This window comes from Ranitomeya variabilis, chromosome 3, assembly GCF_051348905.1.
Source record: "Ranitomeya variabilis isolate aRanVar5 chromosome 3, aRanVar5.hap1, whole genome shotgun sequence".
NCBI lineage: Eukaryota > Metazoa > Chordata > Amphibia > Anura > Dendrobatidae > Ranitomeya > Ranitomeya variabilis.
The window spans coordinates 386,793,395-386,814,322 of NC_135234.1; the positions used below are offsets into that span (position 1 = coordinate 386,793,395).

General features: G+C 48.4%; 1 protein-coding gene across 4 annotated transcripts in view; it reads right to left on the minus strand.

Annotated features, from left to right (window-relative positions):
* The window catches only part of KCNQ4 (potassium voltage-gated channel subfamily Q member 4), a 274,261-nt gene that overhangs the window by 47,297 nt on the left and 206,036 nt on the right, over window positions 1-20,928 (minus strand). For all 4 annotated transcript variants that reach the window (XM_077296060.1, XM_077296059.1, XM_077296057.1 and 1 more), the window contains exons 6-7: window positions 20,512-20,622; window positions 20,334-20,429 (exon numbers count right to left, since the gene is read on the minus strand). In XM_077296060.1, coding sequence (XP_077152175.1) covers window positions 20,334-20,429; window positions 20,512-20,622 — 207 coding nt within the window. The remainder of the gene's footprint in view (window positions 1-20,333; window positions 20,430-20,511; window positions 20,623-20,928) is intronic.

Below are 20,928 nucleotides of genomic sequence, written 5' to 3' on the forward strand. Positions count from 1 at the left end.
TCTAACATGTTCCGCAGCGCTTTACAGTTTGCACACATTATCATCGCTGTCCCCGATGGGGCTCACAATCTAAATTCCCTATCAGTATGTCTTTGGAATGTGGGAGGAAACCGGAGAACACGGAGGAAACCCACACAAACACGGGGAGAACATACGGAGCCATGCATACAGGGACGGGGATGGGGAGCCATGCATACCAGGATAGGGATGAGGGGACAATGCATACCCGGTTTATACTCAAGTCAATAAGTTTTCCTAGTTTTTCATGGCAAAATTAGGTGCCTCGACTTATACTGGGGTCGACTTATACGCGAGTACATAGGGTACTTTGGACCACTAATTAAAAAATCCTGAGGATATAACTATGGTACATTTCCATTTATTTCTGAAGATATTGTACAGTCTATCAAAAAAATTAAGGGACGCCAATAATTGTCAGCAGCACTGGTCATAAAAAAAGACAGAAGAGAGATTGTGTTCTCATTTTAATTGACATCATGTTTGCCTGAAGTCACACAGCATACAGGCTGTTAGTCAAGTAGGAGGAGCACTGGGAGGGGAGTAGAGCTGGAGTGACAGAGGTATCAGATCTACCATAGTCATTTGCATATCAATTCAAACACTGATTTTTCAGTCACGGCTGAATGGACTTGCCATGTAATGGTATTGCAGGACTTATCCTTGAAAAGAGCTACATACGTATTTATAGCTTTGTGTGTGAAATCTTGCTGACAAGATTCCCTTTAACAATACACATCATCTGGAATTCTGATCTGCTGGTGGAAAAGACTCAGACCCCGATTCATGAAAGCATTTCTGGGGTAAATTGCTTTGAAAAGTCGCAAATTTTTGTGCAACTTGGAGATTTTGCAACATGTTAGCGTTTTTACGTCAGTTTCTCCCTTTTCTGCCAAACTGGGTCGGGCAGGGTTGTGGCGGGTTCGTGACACCACAGCTTGTCTAGTTCATAACAAGCTGTAGCATTCAGGGACTGGAGTAAAATTTCTGGCGTGCTGCACAGGGCGCACAAAACTTGTCAGACAGTATTGATTCATGAGGATGTCAGGAAGGTATGACTCCTACACGCCCTCTCGGAGAATCTGGGAATTACCATTTATTCTAAAAAACTTTTTTGCTATGGTAAAAGCTAGATCCATAGGATTTACTTTACTGGGGAACATACATTTGGTAGAATGAAAACAATTACGGTAATTTGTATTGTAGTACGTATATTTCAGTTTATGTCTCTTTCCCGACTTCTATACTATCTGAAGTTATCCTCATCAGAGCTATAAAGCCTTTTAACATTGTAAAGCGGTCATCCGCCTAGTATTCGCCATATCACGCTATTTTCCACTAATAGGTGAGAATCTGCTTTGTGTCACTGTCTGGATAGTTCCCTCTCTCTACTCCCTCTTGGGTTTGACAGTTTCCAGCCTCAACTGAACTCCCTCTCTCAAAGCATAACACCCTCCATACACAGAGAGCTTAACTTTTCTAAACCAGTTGCTGCCGGGGATTGGGGAGGGGGAAGACCTGGCCTTTTTATTTTGATAGGAAAATAAATACCTTCCATAGCAACACTCTACTCTGACTTAAATATTATGGCAAAGGAAAGAAAATTCTCTCACAAGTGTAAGGACGTATGCATACAATTAAGAGTCACATTAATAACTTACACAGAGCAATAATCAACTATGTAAGATGTTACGTTTATAATAATGATCCAGTGATTAGGTGATGAGATAAGTTTGCTGAGATTTCTCCCACTTACAACAGCTTCACACACTGAACTGATGGAAAGCTTTAAAAAAACAGTTACCGTACTCCTTACATGATCTACATGTCATGTATTGCTGTATACAGGGCCACCATCAGGGCATTACTGCCCTTAATGGCGTATGGGGGCCGGTGAGCAGTAGCTTCTGTTGACCAGGTACCAAGATCAGGAATCAGCCAATTCAGTAACTGAACGTGTGTCCGAGGATACATGTTCAGTTCAAATTTATTGTCAATCAGAGACCAGCAGCTGACGTCGGCGTGCACTTTGCTGCATATGACATCACTGCCGTGCTCCGGCATGTCCACGCCTCAAATGGATGAGGAAAAAGGCACTGCTGCACTGCAGCCAGGTAAGGAGAAAGCTTTTTGGTTATTTTTTGTATGGAGCCAGGATGGGAGTACATATGAGGCCAGGTGGCAGGATGGGAGGACATATGTGGCCCGGAGGGGCAGGATGGGAGATCATATAGGGGCAGGATGGGAGGACATATGCGGCCTGGGGGGCAGGATGGGAGTACATATGAGGCCTGAGGCAGGATGGGAGATCATATGGGGCCTAGGGGCAGGATGGGAGGACATAAGTGGCCTGGGGGCAGGATGGAAGAACATATGGGGCCTGGGGACAGGAAGGGAAATCATATCAGAATTGGGGGCAGGATGGGAGATTATAAGGGGCCTGGGGGCAGAATGGGAGATCATATGGGTTCTGGGGGTAGGATGAAAGGACATATGGGGCCTGGGGGCAGGATGGAAGGACATATGAGGTATGGGGGCAGAATGGGTTTTCATATGGAGTCTGAGGGCAGGAAGGGAAGACATAAGGGGCGTGGGGGTAGGATGGGAGGACATATGGGGCCTGGTATTAGGATGGATGGAGATATCAGGGCTGGAAGCAAGATGGGAGTTCATATGGGGCCTTGTTGTGAATTTGGTTTCTGGGCTCCCCCGGTGGTCACTGGTGGTACTGAACTTGTGTGCTTCATCGCCTCTGTTCACCTGTTTCCATCAGGATGTGGGAGTTGTCTATTTAGCCTTGCTCCTCAGTCATTTCTATGCCGGCCAACAATGTTACCAGAAGCCTTTCTGTTGCATGTTCCTGCTCCTAGACTACTATCAGCTAAGTTGGACTTGTAGTCCTAAGTTTGTTTTGCATTTTTGTTCCAGTTCTCTGTGATTGTTTATTTCTGAGGCTGGAAGCTCTTGTGAGCTGGAATTGCCACTCTGGTGTCATGAGTTGATATTAGAGTCTTAAAGTAATTCCAGGATGGTGTTTTGAAAGGGTTTTCAGCTGACTGTGAAGTTCCCTTTTCTGTCTTCCTACTATCTAGTAAGCGGACCTCAATTTGCTAAACCTATCTTCATACTTCGTATGTCAATTTCCTCTGAAATCACCGACAATATATGTGGGGGCTACTGTCTGCCTTTTGGGGAAAATTTCTCTAGAGGTAAGCCAGGTCTGTATTTTCCTCTGCTAGGGTCAGTCAGTTCTCCGGCTGGCGCTGGGCGTCTAGGGATAAAACGTAGGCACGCTACCCGGCCACTGTTATTTGTGCGGTAGGTTTAGCTCACAGTCAGCTCGAGTTCCCATCTTCCAAGAGCTAGTCCTTTTTGTATGCTTTACTACGTTCTCTTGCCATTGAGAACCATGACAGTTTGGCCGGCCAAGGGTTAAAATTATTGGCAGAAGAAAGGAGAGAAAAGAAGTCTGCAGAGAATTATTTTTTTTTTTTCTGAGTTTGCTCATTAGTTTATTCACTAGCTTCTCTGCTTACTGCAGCCTTCGTCTCTCTCTCCTTCTAATCCTTGAATGGTTCTGACTTCACCTGATGAAAATGGATCCTCAGGGTTTAGCTACAGGTCTGAACAATCTCGCTATGAAGGTTCAAAGTTTACAGGATTTTGTAATTCATGCACCTATATCTGAACCTAGAGTACCTTTGCCTGAATTTTTATCCGGGGATAGATCTCGCTTCCAGAATTTCAAACATAATTGTAAATTATTTTTGTCTCTGAGATCTCGCTCCGCTGGAGATCCTGCACAGCAGGTCAGGATTGTAATATCCTTGCTCCGGGGCGACCCTCAGGATTGGGCATTTGCTTTGGCACCAGGGGATCCTGCGTTGCTCAATGTGGATGCGTTTTTCCTGGCTTTGGGGTTGCTTTATGAGGAACCTCATTTAGAGATTCAGGCTGAAAAAGCCTTGATGGCCCTGTCTCAAGGGCAAGATGAGGCTGAAATATACTGCCAAAAATTTCGTAAGTGGTCTGTGCTTACTCAGTGGAATGAGTGCGCCCTGGCGGCGAATTTCAGAGAGGGTCTCTCTGATGCCATTAAAGATGTTATGGTGGGGTTCCCTGTGCCTGCAGGTCTGAATGAGTCCATGACAATGGCTATTCAGATTGATCGGCGTTTGCGGGAGCGCAAACCTGTGCACCATTTGGCGGTGTCTACTGAGAAGGCGCCAGAGATTATGCAATGTGATAGAATTCTGTCCAGAAGCGAACGACAGAATTTTAGGCGAAAAAATGGGTTATGCTTCTATTGTGGCGATTCAACTCTTGTCATGTTATATCAGCATGCTCTAAACGTACTAAGAAGGTTGATAAGTCTGTTTCAATTGGTACTTTACAGTCCAAGTTTATTCTATCTGTGACCCTGATTTGCTCTTTATCGTCTATTACCGCGGACGCCTATGTCGACTCTGGCGCCGCTTTGAGTCTTATGGATTGGTCCTTTGCCAAACGCTGTGGGTTTAATTTAGAGCCTCTGGAAGTTCCTATACCTCTGAAGGGTATTGACTCCACGCCATTGGCTAGTAATAAACCACAATACTGGACACAAGTAACTATGCGTATTAATCCGGATCACCAGGAGATTATTCGCTTCCTTGTGTTGTATAATCTACATGATGTGTTGGTGCTTGGATTGCCATGGCTGCAATCTCATAACCCAGTCCTCGACTGGAAAGCTATGTCTGTGTTAAGCTGGGGATGTCAGGGGACTCATGGGGACGTACCTTTGGTTTCCATTTCGTCATCTATTCCCTCTGAGATTCCGGAATTTTTATCTGATTATCGTGACGTTTTTGAGGAGCCTAAACTTGGTTCACTACCTCCGCACAGAGATTGCGATTGTACAATAGATCTGATTCCGGGCAGTAAGTTTCCAAAGGGTCGTTTATTTAATCTATCTGTGCCTGAACACGCTGCTATGCGGGAATATATTAAGGAGTCCTTGGAAAAGGGACATATTCGTCCTTCGTCATCTCCCTTAGGAGCCGTTTTTTTCTTTGTATCTAAAAAAGATGGCTCTTTGAGGCCGTGTATTGATTATCGGCTTTTGAATAAAATCACGGTTAAATATCAGTATCCTTTGCCACTGCTTACTGATTTGTTTGCTCGAATAAAGGGGGCCAAGTGGTTCTCTAAGATTGATCTTCGTGGGGCGTATAATTTAGTGCGAATTAAGCAGGGGGATGAGTGGAAAACCGCATTTAATACGCCTGAGGGCCATTTTGAGTATTTAGTAATGCCTTTTGGTCTTTCAAATGCCCCTTCAGTCTTTCAGTCTTTTATGCATGACATTTTCCGTGAATATTTGGATAAATTTATGATTGTGTATCTGGATGATATTTTGATTTTTTCGGACGACTGGGACTCTCATGTCCAACAGGTCAGGAGGGTTTTTCAGGTTTTGCGCTCTAATTCCTTGTGTGTAAAGGGTTCTAAGTGCGTTTTTGGGGTTCAAAAGATTTTGTTTTTGGGGTACATTTTTTCCCCCTCTTCCATTGAGATGGACCCTGTCAAGGTTCAGGCTATTTGTGATTGGACGCAACCCTCTTCTCTTAAGAGCCTTCAGAAGTTTTTGGGCTTTGCTAATTTTTATCGTCGATTTATAACTGGTTTTTCTGATGTTGCTAAACCGTTGACTGATTTGACTAAGAAGGGTGCTGATGTTGCTGATTGGTCCCCTGCTGCTGTGGAGGCCTTTCGGGAGCTTAAGCGCCGCTTTTCTTCCGCCCCTGTATTGCGTCAGCCTGATGTTACTCTTCCTTTTCAGGTTGAGGTCGACGCTTCAGAAATCGGAGCTGGGGCGGTTTTGTCGCAGAAAAGTTCCGACTGCTCCGTGATGAGACCTTGCGCGTTCTTTTCTCGTAAATTTTCGCCCGCTGAGCGAAATTATGATATTGGTAATCGGGAGCTCTTGGCTATGAAGTGGGCTTTTGAGGAGTGGCGTCATTGGCTTGAGGGGGCTAGACATCAGGTGGTGGTATTGACTGACCACAAGAATTTGATTTATCTTGAGTCTGCCAGGCGCCTGAATCCTAGACAGGCGCGCTAGTCGTTATTTTTCTCTCGGTTTAATTTTGTGGTTTCTTACCTACCGGGTTCTAAAAATGTGAAGGCGGATGCCCTTTCTAGGAGTTTTGAGCCTGATTCCCCTGGTAATTCTGAACCTACAGGTATCCTTAAGGATGGAGTGATATTATCTGCTGTTTCCCCAGACTTGCGTCGGGTCTTGCAGGAGTTTCAGGCGGATAGACCTGATCATTGCCCGCCTGGTAGAATGTTTGTTCCTGATGATTGGACCAGTAGAGTCATATCGGAGGTCCATTCTTCTGCGTTAGCTGGTCATCCTGGAATCTTTGGTACCAGGGATTTGGTGGCTAGGTCCTTCTGGTGGCCTTCCCTGTCGCGAGATGTGCGAGGTTTTGTGCAGTCTTGTGATGTTTGTGCTCGGGCCAAGCCTTGTTGTTCTCGGGCTAGTGGATTGTTGTTATCTTTGCCTATTCCGAAGAGGCCTTGGACTCACATCTCCATGGACTTTATTTCTGATCTCCCTGTTTCTCAGAAGATGTCTGTCATCTGGGTGGTGTGTGACCGTTTCTCTAAGATGGTCCATTTGGTCCCCTGGCCTAAATTGCCTTCCTCATCCGAGTTGGTTCCTCTGTTTTTTCAAAATGTGGTTCGCTTGCATGGTATTCCGGAGAATATCGTGTCTGACAGGGGAACCCAATTCGTGTCTAGATTTTGGCGAGCGTTCTGTGCTAGGATGGGCATTGATTTGTCTTTTTCGTCTGCTTTCCATCCTCAGACTAATGGCCAGACCGAGCGAACTAATCAGACCTTGGAGACTTATTTGAGGTGTTTTGTGTCTGCGGATCAGGATGATTGGGTTGCCTTTTTGCCCTTGGCGGAGTTTGCCCTCAATAATCGGGCTAGTTCTGCCACCTTGGTTTCTCCTTTCTTCTGTAATTCGAGGTTTCATCCTCGTTTCTCTTCCGGTCAGGTGGAGTCTTCGGATTGTCCTGGAGTGGATGCTGTGGTGGAGAGGTTGCATCAGATTTGGGGGCATGTGGTGGACAATTTGAAGTTGTCCCAGGAGAAGACTCAGCATTTTGCCAACCGCCGTCGTTGTGTTGGTCCTCGTCTTTGTGTTGGGGACTTGGTGTGGTTGTCTTCTCGTTTTGTCCCTATGAAGGTTTCTTCTCCTAAGTTTAAGCCTCGGTTTATCGGCCCGTACAAGATATTGGAGATTCTTAACCCTGTGTCCTTTCGTTTGGACCTCCCTGCATCTTTTTCTATTCATAATGTCTTCCATCGGTCATTGTTGCGCAAGTATGAGGTACCGGTTGTGCCTTCCGTTGAGCCTCCTGCTCCGGTGTTGGTTGAGGGTGAGTTGGAGTACGTTGTCGAGAAGATCTTGGACTCCCGTGTTTCCAGACGGAGACTTCAGTATCTGGTCAAGTGGAAGGGCTACGGTCAGGAGGATAATTCTTGGGTGACAGCCTCTGATGTTCATGCCTCCGATTTGGTCCGTGCCTTTCATAGGGCTCATCCTGATCGCCCTGGTGGTTCTGGTGAGGGTTCGGTGCCCCCTCCTTGAGGGGGGGGTACTGTTGTGAATTTGGTTTCTGGGCTCCCCCGGTGGTCACTGGTGGTACTGAACTTGTGTGCTTCATCGCCTCTGTTCACCTGTTTCCATCAGGATGTGGGAGTTGTCTATTTAGCCTTGCTCCTCAGTCATTTCTATGCCGGCCAACAATGTTACCAGAAGCCTTTCTGTTGCATGTTCCTGCTCCTAGACTACTATCAGCTAAGTTGGACTTGTAGTCCTAAGTTTGTTTTGCATTTTTGTTCCAGTTCTCTGTGATTGTTTATTTCTGAGGCTGGAAGCTCTTGTGAGCTGGAATTGCCACTCTGGTGTCATGAGTTGATATTAGAGTCTTAAAGTAATTCCAGGATGGTGTTTTGAAAGGGTTTTCAGCTGACTGTGAAGTTCCCTTTTCTGTCTTCCTACTATCTAGTAAGCGGACCTCAATTTGCTAAACCTATCTTCATACTTCGTATGTCAATTTCCTCTGAAATCACCGACAATATATGTGGGGGCTACTGTCTGCCTTTTGGGGAAAATTTCTCTAGAGGTAAGCCAGGTCTGTATTTTCCTCTGCTAGGGTCAGTCAGTTCTCCGGCTGGCGCTGGGCGTCTAGGGATAAAACGTAGGCACGCTACCCGGCCACTGTTATTTGTGCGGTAGGTTTAGCTCACAGTCAGCTCGAGTTCCCATCTTCCAAGAGCTAGTCCTTTTTGTATGCTTTACTACGTTCTCTTGCCATTGAGAACCATGACAGGGCCTGGGGCAGGATGGGAGATATGGGGCCTGAGGGCAGGATGGGAGATATGGGGCCTGAGGGCAGGATGGGAGATCATATGAGGCCTGGGGGTAGGAAGAGAAGACATATCGGGCTGGGGACAGGATGGAAGATCATATGGGGCCTGGGGGCAGGATTGGAGGACATATGGTGCCAGGGGGCAGGATGGGAGATTATATGTGGCCAGGAAACAGGATGGGAGAACATGTGGGGTCAGGATGGAGACATGTAGGGTCAGGATGGGAGAACATAAGGGGCCAGGATGGGAGAAGATATGAGGCCAGGGTGGGTGAAGATATGAGGCCAGGATGTGAGAACATAAGGGGCCAGGATGGGAGAACATATGGGGCCAGGAATGAGACACACGGGGCCAGTACTGAGACACATGTGGTCAGGAATGAGACACAAGAGGCCAGGAATGAGACACAAGGAGCCAGGAATGAGACACATTATGACCGGCAGGGGCCAGGAATGAGACATTATTACCGAAAGAGGCCAGAATGTGGGAGCCTATTACCAGAAGGGGCCAGGATGCGGCGGGACATTATTACCATAGGGGCTAATTAAGGGATATTATTACTGCTGTGATGTATTTTATTTTTGAGGATGCTATTTTCAATGGGGAGGTCCTGTTACTGTGTCGGGAGACACTATATTGTTTTTTTTCTTCATCTGGCGTAGTGTAAAAGTTGGGGAAAAATTGGGGAATGTGCTCTGGAAAGGCTGCTCTAGATATCTGTGTGTTATTTTCTGCAGAGACCAAGTCCTGGCTGGAAGAAGTGATGGCGGTCTATGCTGGATGAAAAAGAAAAGCGAAGATGAGTATTTTCAACTAGAGACATCACTGGTGAGCCAGTGTGTTACCTGTATGCTTACACTATATACTGTATACTATGTACAGACCTCCTGTGTATAATGTCACTGGTGATCACTGTATTGCCTGTACACTATATATATAGCTCATATGTATAATGGCAGTGGTGATCACTGTATTACCTGTAAACTGACACGATATACAGAACTCCTGTATATAATGTCACTAGTGATCACTGTATTACCTGTACACTGACACTATATACAGAGCTCCAGTGTATAACGTCACTGGTGATCACTGTATCAATAATCAGAACCTCCCACTCCCGTCTCCAAGACTTTACACGTGCTGCGCCGACTCTTTGGAATGCACTACCTAGGTTAATACGAATAATCCCCAATCCCCACAGTTTTAAGCGTGCCCTAAAAACTCATTTGTTCAGATTGGCCTACTGCCTCAACGCATTAACCTAACTATCCCTGTGTGGCTCATTAAAAAAAAAACAAAACAAAAAAACCATAATCAGGTTCCTCGCATCATGTTCTCATATACTTCATGCAGTTAATAGCCTCTGTGTCTGTACTGCTACATACTTAGGCAGTGAACTGGTTCCTGCAGCTCTGTCATGATTCCAATGGCAGGGAATCACCAAAAGGGCAAGCACAAAAATAGGACAAGCTCTAGGGTGATGGAACCTGAGCTGACCGCGATCCTGAACTTAACACAAACACTATCAGCAGCCGGGGAACGTACCTACGGGGACTCTAGACGTCTCGCGCCAGCCGGAGAACTAACTTCCCCTAGAAGATGAAAAGCAGACCTCTCTTGCCTCCTAGAGAAATACCCCAAAGGGATAGCAGCCCCCCACATATAATGACGGTGAATTAAGAGGAAGGCACATACGCAGGTATGAAAACAGTTTTAGCAAAATGAGGCCCGCTACAGCTAGATAGCAGAAGGATACAAAAGAGATCTAGGCGGTCAGCGAAAAACCCTTTCTTCAAAAAACCATCCTGAAATTACTGGGACCCATGTGCCAACTCATGGTACATGGGGAGTAATTTCAGCCCACTAGAGCAACCAGCAGCAAAGATTCATATGTATGCAAGCTGGACTAAAAACATGATAAGGCAGAACACAAAAAACAGGAAAATCAGAACTTAGCTTGTCCAGCAGATTATAGGAGCAGGTAGCAGAGGCAAACAGAGACACTCTGATTACATTGATAGCCGGCAAGGGAATGACAGGAAAGCCAGGTTAAATAGGAAACACCCAGCCTATGATGGACAGGTAGAAACCAGAGACCGCAACCCACCAAAGTCACCCAGTACCACTTGTAACCACCAGAGGGAGCCCAAAAACAGAATCCACAACAGTACCCCCCCCTTGAGGAGGGGTCACCGAACCCTCACGAGAACCCCCAGGGCGATCAGGATGAGCTCTATGGAAGGCGCGGACCAAATCAGTCGCATGAACATCAGAGGCGACCACCCAGGAATTATCCTCTTGACCCTTCCACTTAACCAAATACTGGAGTTTACGTCTGGAAACACGAGAATCCAAGATCTTCTCAACAACATACTCCAATTCTCCCTCCACCAGCACCGGAGCAGGAGGCTCAACCGAAGGAACAACGGGCACCTCATACCTCCGCAATAACGACCGATGGAACACATTATGAATAGCAAACGATGCTGGGAGATCCAAACGAAAAGACACAGGGTTAAGAATCTCCAAGATCTTATAAGGACCGATGAACCGAGGCTTGAACTTAGGAGAAGAGACCTTCATAGGGACAAAACGAGAAGACAACCACACCAAGTCCCCAACACGAAGTCGGGGACCCACGCGGCGACGGCGATTAGCAAACTGCTGAGCCTTCTCCTGAGACAACTTTAAATTGTCCACCACCTGATTCCAAATCTGATGTAGCCTGTCCACCACCACGTCCACTCCAGGACAATCCGAAGGCTCCACCTGACCAGAGGAAAAACGAGGATGAAACCCCGAATTACAAAAGAAAGGAGAAACCAAAGTGGCAGAACTAGCCCGATTATTAAGGGCAAATTCGGCCAGCGGCAAAAAGGCAACCCAGTCATCTTGATCAGCAGAAACAAAACACCTTAAATAAGTTTCCAAGGTCTGATTAGTTCGCTCCGTCTGGCCATTCGTCTGAGGATGGAATGCAGACGAGAAAGACAAATTAATGCCCATCTTAGCACAAAACGTCCGCCAAAATCTAGACACAAACTGGGATCCCCTGTCAGAAACGATATTCTCCGGAATCCCATGCAAACGAACCACGTTCTGAAAAAACAAAGGGACCAACTCAGAGGAGGAAGGCAACTTAGGCAAGGGTACCAAATGAACCATCTTAGAAAAGCGGTCACACACAACCCAGATGACGGACATTTTCTGTGAGACAGGGAGATCTGAAATAAAATCCATGGAAATGTGCGTCCAAGGCCTCTTCGGGATAGGCAAGGATAACAACAACCCACTGGCCGGAGAACAGCAAGGCTTAGCCCGAGCACACACTTCACAAGACTGCACAAAGGTACGCACATCCCTTGACAAGGAAGGCCACCAAAAAGACCTGGCCACCAAGTCTCTAGTACCAAATATTCCAGGATGACCAGCCAATGCAGAAGAATGGACCTCGGAGATGACTCTACTGGTCCAATCATCCGGAACAAACAGTCTTTCTGGTGGACAACGATCAGGTTTATCCGCCTGAAACTCCTGCAATGCACGTCGCAAGTCTGGGGAGACGGCGGACAATATTACCCCATCCCTAAGGATACCAGTAGGCCCAGAGTCTCCAGGAGAGTCAGGCACAAAACTCCTGGAAAGAGCATCTGCCTTCACATTCTTTGAACCTGGCAGGTATGAAACCACAAAATTGAAACGAGAAAAAAACAATGACCAACGAGCCTGTCTAGGATTCAGACGCCTGGCAGACTCAAGGTAAATCAGATTTTTGTGATCAGTCAAGACCACCACACGATGTCTAGCACCCTCAAGCCAATGACGCCACTCCTCAAATGCCCACTTCATGGCCAAAAGCTCCCGATTACCCACATCATAATTCCGCTCGGCGGGCGAGAATTTTCTAGAAAAGAACGCACATGGCTTCATCACCGAGCCATCGGAACTTCTCTGTGACAAAACCGCCCCCGCTCCAATCTAGGAAGCATCAACCTCAACCTGAAAAGGAAGTGAAACATCTGGTTGACATAACACAGGAGCAGAAGAAAACCGGCGCTTAAGTTCCTGAAATGCCTCCACAGCCGTAGGAGACCAATCAGCAACATCAGCACCTTTCTTAGTCAAATCAGTCAAAGGTTTAACAACACTGGAAAAATTAGCAATGAAACGACGATAAAAATTAGCAAAACCCAAGAACCTCTGAAGACTCTTAACAGATGTAGGTTGTGTCCAGTCAAAGATCACCTGAACCTTGACGGGATCCATCTCAATAGTAGAAGGAGAAAAAATGTACCCCAAAAAAGAAATCTTCTGAACTCCAAAGAGACATTTTGAGCCCTTCACAAACAAAGAATTGGCCCGCAGGACTTGAAACACCTTCCTGACCTGTAGAACATGAGACTCCCAGTCATCAGAAAAAACCAAAATATCATCCAAATACACAATCATAAACTTATCCAGATATTCACGGAAAATATTGTGCATAAAGGACTGAAAGACTGAAGGAGCATTAGAAAGTCCAAAAGGCATTACCAAATACTCAAAATGGCCCTCAGGCGTATTAAATGCGGTTTTCCACTCATCACCCTGCTTTATCCGCACAAGATTATACGCACCGCGAAGATCTATCTTAGTGAACCACCTAGCCCCCTTAATGCGAGCAAACAAATCAGTCAATAATGGCAATGGATACTGATATTTGACTGTAATCTTATTCAGAAGGCGATAATCTATACAAGGCCTCAGGGAACCATCTTTTTTAGCCACGAAAAAAAAACCTGCTCCCAGAGGGGACGAAGATGGACGAATATGTCCCTTTTCCAAGGACTCCTTAATATAATTCCGCATAGCAGTATGCTCTGGCACTGACAGATTAAATAAACGACCCTTAGGGAACTTACTGCCAGGAATTAAATCTATAGCACAGTCACAATCCCTATGAGGAGGGAGCGAATTGAGCTTAGGCTCCTCAAAAACATCCCGATAGTCAGACAAAAACGCAGGGACCTCAGAAGGAGTAGATGAAGCGATTGAAATCAGAGGTGCATCATCATGAACCCCCTGACATCCCCAGCTTAACACAGACATTGTTTTCCAATCCAGGACTAGATTATGAGTTTGTAACCATGGCAGACCAAGCACTAGTACATCATGTAAATTATACAGTACAAGGAAGCGAATCACCTCCTGATGAACGGGAGTCATGCGCATGGTCACTTGTGTCCAGTACTGCGGTTTATTCATAGCCAATGGTGTAGAGTCAATTCCCTTCAAAGGAATAGGAACTTCCAGAGGCTCCAGACTAAAACCGCAGCGTTTGGCAAATTAACCAATCCATAAGACTCAGGGCAGCGCCCGAATCCACATAGGCATTGACGGAAATGGATGACAGTGAACAAATCAGAGTTACAGACAAAATGAACTTAGACTGCAGAGTACTAATGGCAAAAGATTTATCAACCTTTTTTGTGCGTTTAGAGCATGTTGATATAACATGAGCTGAATCACCACAATAAAAACACAATCCATTTTTCCGCCTATAATTTTGCCGTTCACTTCTGGACTGAATTCTATCACATTGCATAGTCTCAGGTGCCTGTTCAGAAGACACCGCCAACTGGTGCACAGGTTTGCGCTCCCGTAAACGCCGATCAATCTGAATGGCCATAGTCATAGACTCATTCAGACCTGTAGGCGCAGGGAACCCCACCATAATATCCTTAATGGCCTCAGAAAGACCATTTCTGAAGTTTGCAGCCAGGGCGCACTCATTCCACTGAGTAAGCACCGACCATTTCCGAAATTTTTGACAATATACTTCCGCTTCATCATGCCCCTGAGAGAGGGCCAATAAAGCCTTTTCAGCCTGAATCTCCAGGTTAGGTTCCTCATAGAGCAATCCCAGTGCCAGAAAAAACGCATCCACACTGAGCAATGCAGGATCCCCTGGTGCCAATGCAAATGCCCAATTCTGAGGGTCACCCCGCAGGAAAGATATAACAATCTTGACCTGCTGAGCAGGGTCTCCAGAGGAGCGAGATTTCAAAGAAAGAAACAATTTGCAATTGTTCCTGAAATTCAAGAAGGTAGATCTATCTCCAGAAAAAAACTCTGGAATAGGAATTCTAGGTTCAGACATAGGAGTGTGAACAACAAAATCCTGTATGTTTTGAACCTTAGCAGCAAGATTATTCAGGCTGGAAGCCAAACTCTGGACATCCATGTTAAACAGCTAAGGTCAGAGCCATTCAAGGGTTAAGAGGAGGTAAGAAGCAGCTAGACACAGCAATTAAGGGCTAGGCAGCAAAACTCTGAGAAAAGAAAAAAAAAAAAATCCCCCTCAACACTTCTTTTTCTCCTGCTTCAGCCCAAACTTTCGGGCCAGCTATACTGTCATGATTCCAATGGCAGGGAATCACCAAAAGGGCAAGCACAAAAATAGGACAAGCTCTAGGGTGATGGAACCTGAGCTGACCGCGATCCTGAACTTAACACAAACACTATCAGCAGCCGGGGAACGTACCTACGGGGACTCTAGACGTCTCGCGCCAGCCGGAGAACTAACTTCCCCTAGAAGATGAAAAGCAGACCTCTCTTGCCTCCTAGAGAAATACCCCAAAGGGATAGCAGCCCCCCACATATAATGACGGTGAATTAAGAGGAAGGCACATACGCAGGTATGAAAACAGTTTTAGCAAAATGAGGCCCGCTACAGCTAGATAGCAGAAGGATACAAAAGAGATCTAGGCGGTCAGCGAAAAACCCTTTCTTCAAAAAACCATCCTGAAATTACTGGGACCCATGTGCCAACTCATGGTACATGGGGAGTAATTTCAGCCCACTAGAGCAACCAGCAGCAAAGATTCATATGTATGCAAGCTGGACTAAAAACATGATAAGGCAGAACACAAAAAACAGGAAAATCAGAACTTAGCTTGTCCAGCAGATTATAGGAGCAGGTAGCAGAGGCAAACAGAGACACTCTGATTACATTGATAGCCGGCAAGGGAATGACAGGAAAGCCAGGTTAAATAGGAAACACCCAGCCTATGATGGACAGGTAGAAACCAGAGACCGCAACCCACCAAAGTCACCCAGTACCACTTGTAACCACCAGAGGGAGCCCAAAAACAGAATCCACAACACAGCTCTACATGAACACCCGAGCCTTACACTGACTGGTCCGGATAACTAAAGCAATTGTTACCATCCACCTCTCGTGTCTCCCTTTTCCTCATAGTTTGTAAGCTTGCGAGCAGGGCCCTCACTCCTCTTGGTATCTATTTTGAACTGTGATTTCTGTTATGCTGTAATGTCTATTGTCTGTACAAGTCCCCTCTATAAGTTGTAAAGCGCTGCAGAATATGTTGGCGCTATATAAATAAAATTATTATTATTATTACCTGTAAACTATATGCAAAGCTCGAGTGTATAATGTTACTGGTGGTCCCTGTATTACCTGTACACTATACACTATGTACAGCGCTCCTGTGTATAAATTTACTTGTGAACCCTGTATTAAATGTACACTGACACTATATACAGAGATCCTGTATATAATGACAGTGGTGAATCCCTGTATTACCTGTATACTGACACTATACACTTTATACTATGTACAGAGCTAATGTATATAATGGAACTTATGGTAATATTAGTATTGTTTTTTCTTATTAATGATCAGTATTGTAATATTTGGTTACTATATGGTAGTAAAATTTGGCCTGGTCATGGTGTGGTGGTATTTCTCCCTTGTACAGTATGTGTTATTATTTGGTCACAATGTGGTGGTAATATGTGGTCTGGTCGCGGTGTGGCTGTATTTCTTCCTTGTAACTGTATAACTGTATGTGGTATTATTCAGTCACTGTGTTGGTAATATGTGGTCTGGTCACTTGTGTGGCAGCAGTTCTCCCTTGTACGTGGAATTATTTTGTTGATTTATGCTGATAATGTGTAATATTATTGGTATTGGTATGGTGGATTGTTTTGTGTATGGCAGTCATGTGTTCTTTCTGATATTAAGTAGGAGAAAATTATTTATTTCCATTAGTGATTAAATACTTGGAGCAAGATGCACTTACAGGGGTTCTCCGGTGAAAACGAGTAATCAGCTCTCCACAGGATCATGATAACTTATTGATTTGTGGGGTTCTGACTGCTGGGACCCGGCCGATTGGAAGAATGTGGAGCTTTTATCCCCATTAGACTGGAGTGGCATGTGTGACTTTACCACTGATCCATTCATTCCCTCAGTGGCTGCGAGTGTTACGCTTGTTTTTTTTCTGGAAGCCCCAAAGAGAATGAATGGAGCTGCGGTCAGACCTCCCACCTGCCGCTCCCTTTTAAAATGATAAAAATGTCCGGTCAGGGATGAAACTTCCAAATTCTTGGTGCGGTTTCCAATGGTTGGAAGCAAACAATCAATAAGTTATCACCTATCGTGTTTAGCCCATGGATCGGTGTGTTTTAACCAAAGTAGCCCTTTAATACAAACTACCATAATTGTACATCCCAGATATGGTGGCACAGAGTAAATATGCAGGAGTCTCCTGTGTTTTACATTCGATGCTCCACTATAACGGGAATAATGGCTAACAGGTATTTGCATTGGGTGGGCCCCTAGGGTCAATTCCTCCTGTGAGCCCCAGACTCCCCAGTCCGACGCTGATTGTAACCCATACTTTGTACCAAAATACAATCATACTGTTCGATACTTCATAACAATTACAGAATTTAAAACTCCAGCTTTGATGCCTCCATCAAATCCAATCTATAATATAACGCTGGGAGCGTCACTCTGTCCGAAGCCTCTATAGACTGCGCAAGCGCAAGCGCCGGCACAGTCTGGACCCCACAGAGAGACGCTCCCAGGAGATCGCGGTATGCGTAAGCGCTGAACGCACCGCGATCTCCAACGGAGAAGCAGGGACGAGCCAGGAGGCGGAGGGTGAGTATATTTACCTGTCTTGTTCCACTGCTGCGCGCTGCTCCATCCTCCACCTGCGACGTTCAGTTCAGAGGGCGCGATGATGCGCTTAATGCGCACCGCCCTCTGACTGAAGAGGCAGAGGACCCCGGAAGACAGAGAGGCGCGCAGCAGTGGAACGGGGGACAGGTAAATATAGCAAGTGCCAGGGGCCTGAGCTAGCGGCGACTCCGGCACCTGACCCCCACAGCGCGCCGGTGTCCCCGCCTGCTCAGGCCCCCAGCACTCGGCGCCACGCACAGCCGCCCGCACTCTCAGCACCACCCCGCACAGCCGCCAGCACTCACCACCGCCAGGCACAGCCGCCCGCACTCTCAGCACCACCCTGCACAGCCGCCCGCACTCACCACCGCCAGGCACAGCCGCCCGCACTCTCAGCACCACCCCGCACAGCCGCCCGCACTCACCACCGCCAGGCACAGCTGCCCGCACTCTCAGAACCACCACGCACAGCCGCCCGAACTCACCACCGCCACGCACAGCCGCCCGCACTCACCACTGCCACGCACAGCCGCCCGCACTCACCACTGCCACGCACAGCCGCCCGCACTCTCAGCACCACCACGCACAGCCGCCTGAACTCACCACCGCCACGCACAGCCGCCCGCACTCACCACCGCCACGCACAGCCGCCCGCACTCTCAGCACCACCCCGCACAGCCGCCCGCACTCACCACCGCCAGGCACAGCCGCCCGCACTCTCAGAACCACCACGCACAGCCGCCCGAACTCACCACCGCCACGCACAGCCGCCCGCACTCACCACTGCCACGCACAGCCGCCCGCACTCTCAGCACCACCACGCACAGCCGCCCGCACTCACCACCACCACGCACAGCCGCCCGCACTCACCACCGCCACGCACAGCCGCCCGCACTCACCACCGCCACGCACAGCCGCCCGCACTCACCACCGCCACGCACAGCCGCCCACACTCTCAGCACCACCACGCACAGCTGCCCGAACTCACCACCGCCACGCACAGCCGCCCGCACTCACCACCGCCACGCACAGCCGCCCACACTCTCAGCACCACCACGCACAGCTGCCCGAACTCACCACCGCCACGCACAGCCGCCCGCACTCACCACTGCCACGCACAGCCGCCCACACTCACCACCGCCACGCACAGCCGCCCGCACTCACCACCGCCACGCACAGCCGCCCGCACTCTCAGCACCACCATGCACAGCCGCCTGAACTCACCACCGCCACGCACAGCCGCCCGCACTCATCACCACCACGCACAGCCGCCCGCACTCTCAGCACCGCCACGCACAGCCTCCCGCACTCAGCACAGCCGCCGGCACTCAGCACAGCCGCCGGCACTCAGCACAGCCACCGGCACTCAGCACAGCCGCCGGCACTCAGCACAGCCACCGGCACTCAGCACAGCCGCCTGCACTCAGCACCGCCACGCACAGCCGCCCGCACTCAGCACAGCCGCCCGCACTCAGCACAGCCACGCACAGCCGCCCGCACTCAGCACAGCCGCCCGCACTCAGCACCGCCACGCACAGCCGCCTGCACTCAGCACCGCCACGCACAGCCGCCCGCACTCAGCACAGCCACGCACAGCCTCCCGCACTCAGCACAGCCACGCACAGCCGCCAGCACTCAGCACAGCCACGCACAGCCGCCGGCACTCAGCACAGCCACGCACAGCCGCCGGCACTCAGCACAGCCACGCACAGCCGCCGGCACTCAGCACAGCCGCCGGCACTCAGCACAGCCGCCGGCACACAGCACAGCCGCCGGCACTCAGCACAGCCACGCACAGCCGCCCGCACTCAGCACCGCCACGCACAGCCGCCGGCACTCAGCACAGCCGCCGGCACTCAGCACAGCCGACGGCACACAGCACAGCCGCCGGCACTCAGCACAGCCACGCACAGCCGCCCGCACTCAGCACCGCCACGCACAGCCTACCGCACTCAGCACAGCCACGCACAGCCGCCGGCACTCAGCACAGCCACGCACAGCCGCCGGCACTCAGCACAGCCACGCACAGCCGCCGGCACTCAGCACAGGCGCCGGCACTCAGCACAGCCGCCGGCACTCAGCACAGCCACGCACAGCCGCCTGCACTCAGCACAGCCACGCACAGCCGCCCGCACTCAGCACCGCCACGCACAGCCGCCCGCACTCAGCACAGCCGCCCGCACTCAGCACAGCCGCCCGCACTCAGCACAGCCGCACTCGGGCAGTAGAGCCGGAGAGAGAAAGATGAGAGCAACATATGGCAGAATGGAAACAGGAACAGGCAGAATGGGTGCAGCACATTACAACCGAATGGGGGCACAGGATGGGAGCAGCACATGACAGAATGGGGGCGCAGGATGGGAGCACCACATGACAGAATGGAGGCGCATGATGGGAGCAGCACATGACAGAATGATTGCGCACGATGGCAGCAGCACATGACAGAATGGGGGCGCACACATGACAGGATGGGGGTGCAGGATGGGAGCACATGACAGAATGGGAGCAGCACATGACAGGATGGGGGCACAGGATGGGAGCAGCACATGACAGAATGGGGGCACAGGATGGGAGCAGCACATGACAGAATGGGGGCGCACACACATGACAGGATGGGGGTGTAGGATGGAGCAGCATATCACAGGATGGGGGCGCAGGATGGGAGCACATGACAGGATGGAGACGCAGGATGGAGCAGCACATAATAGGATGGGGGCGCAGGATGGGAGCACGTGACAGGATGGGGATGCAGGATGGAGCACCACATGACAGGATGGGGGCGCAGGATGGAGCAGCACATGACAGGATGGGAGAGCAAGATGGGAGCAGCACATACCAGGATGGAGACCATATACCAATATAAATGCTCGCCACCCGGGCGTAGAACGGGTTCAATAGCTAGTACCTGTATAAGGTTGGCTGCTGGAGTCCGACGCTTCTCAAAATGCTTCTGTCTATGTTGTTCTTGAACTTTTAGAGCAAAACCAGAACCCAAGATGCCCTGTTATAGAATAAAATACCAATTTTGTACCATTCATTTTAAAAGCTGATGTTGGTTATTTAGATTAATTTAACAAACTCACCGCAGGAAGTGCAAAAAAGGATGTGCCAAGAAGAGCAAACCCAGCAGCGAGGACTCTCCCAAGCCACGTATGAGGTGTCTTATCCCCATAACCAATCGTAGTAAGTGTAATCTGCCAAAATATGGAAATATGAATACAATTAAGACACATGAATACTAGATCACAACATATGAATTCATTTATTTGCAAAGCTCTATACCGCTTTAAATGACAAAATATAAATGCAAGTAAAATGATCACTATCTTTGTATTGTACATATGAAAAATATTTTTAAAAAAGCTTCTCTATTTTAATTACTGAAGCAGTTATTAAAAGGTGTCTCCACCATTTTACAGTTTATTTACAGACTTAAAGGGAATCTGTCACCCCAAAAATCAAGGGTGAGGTAAGCCCACTGGCATCAGGGGCTTATCTAC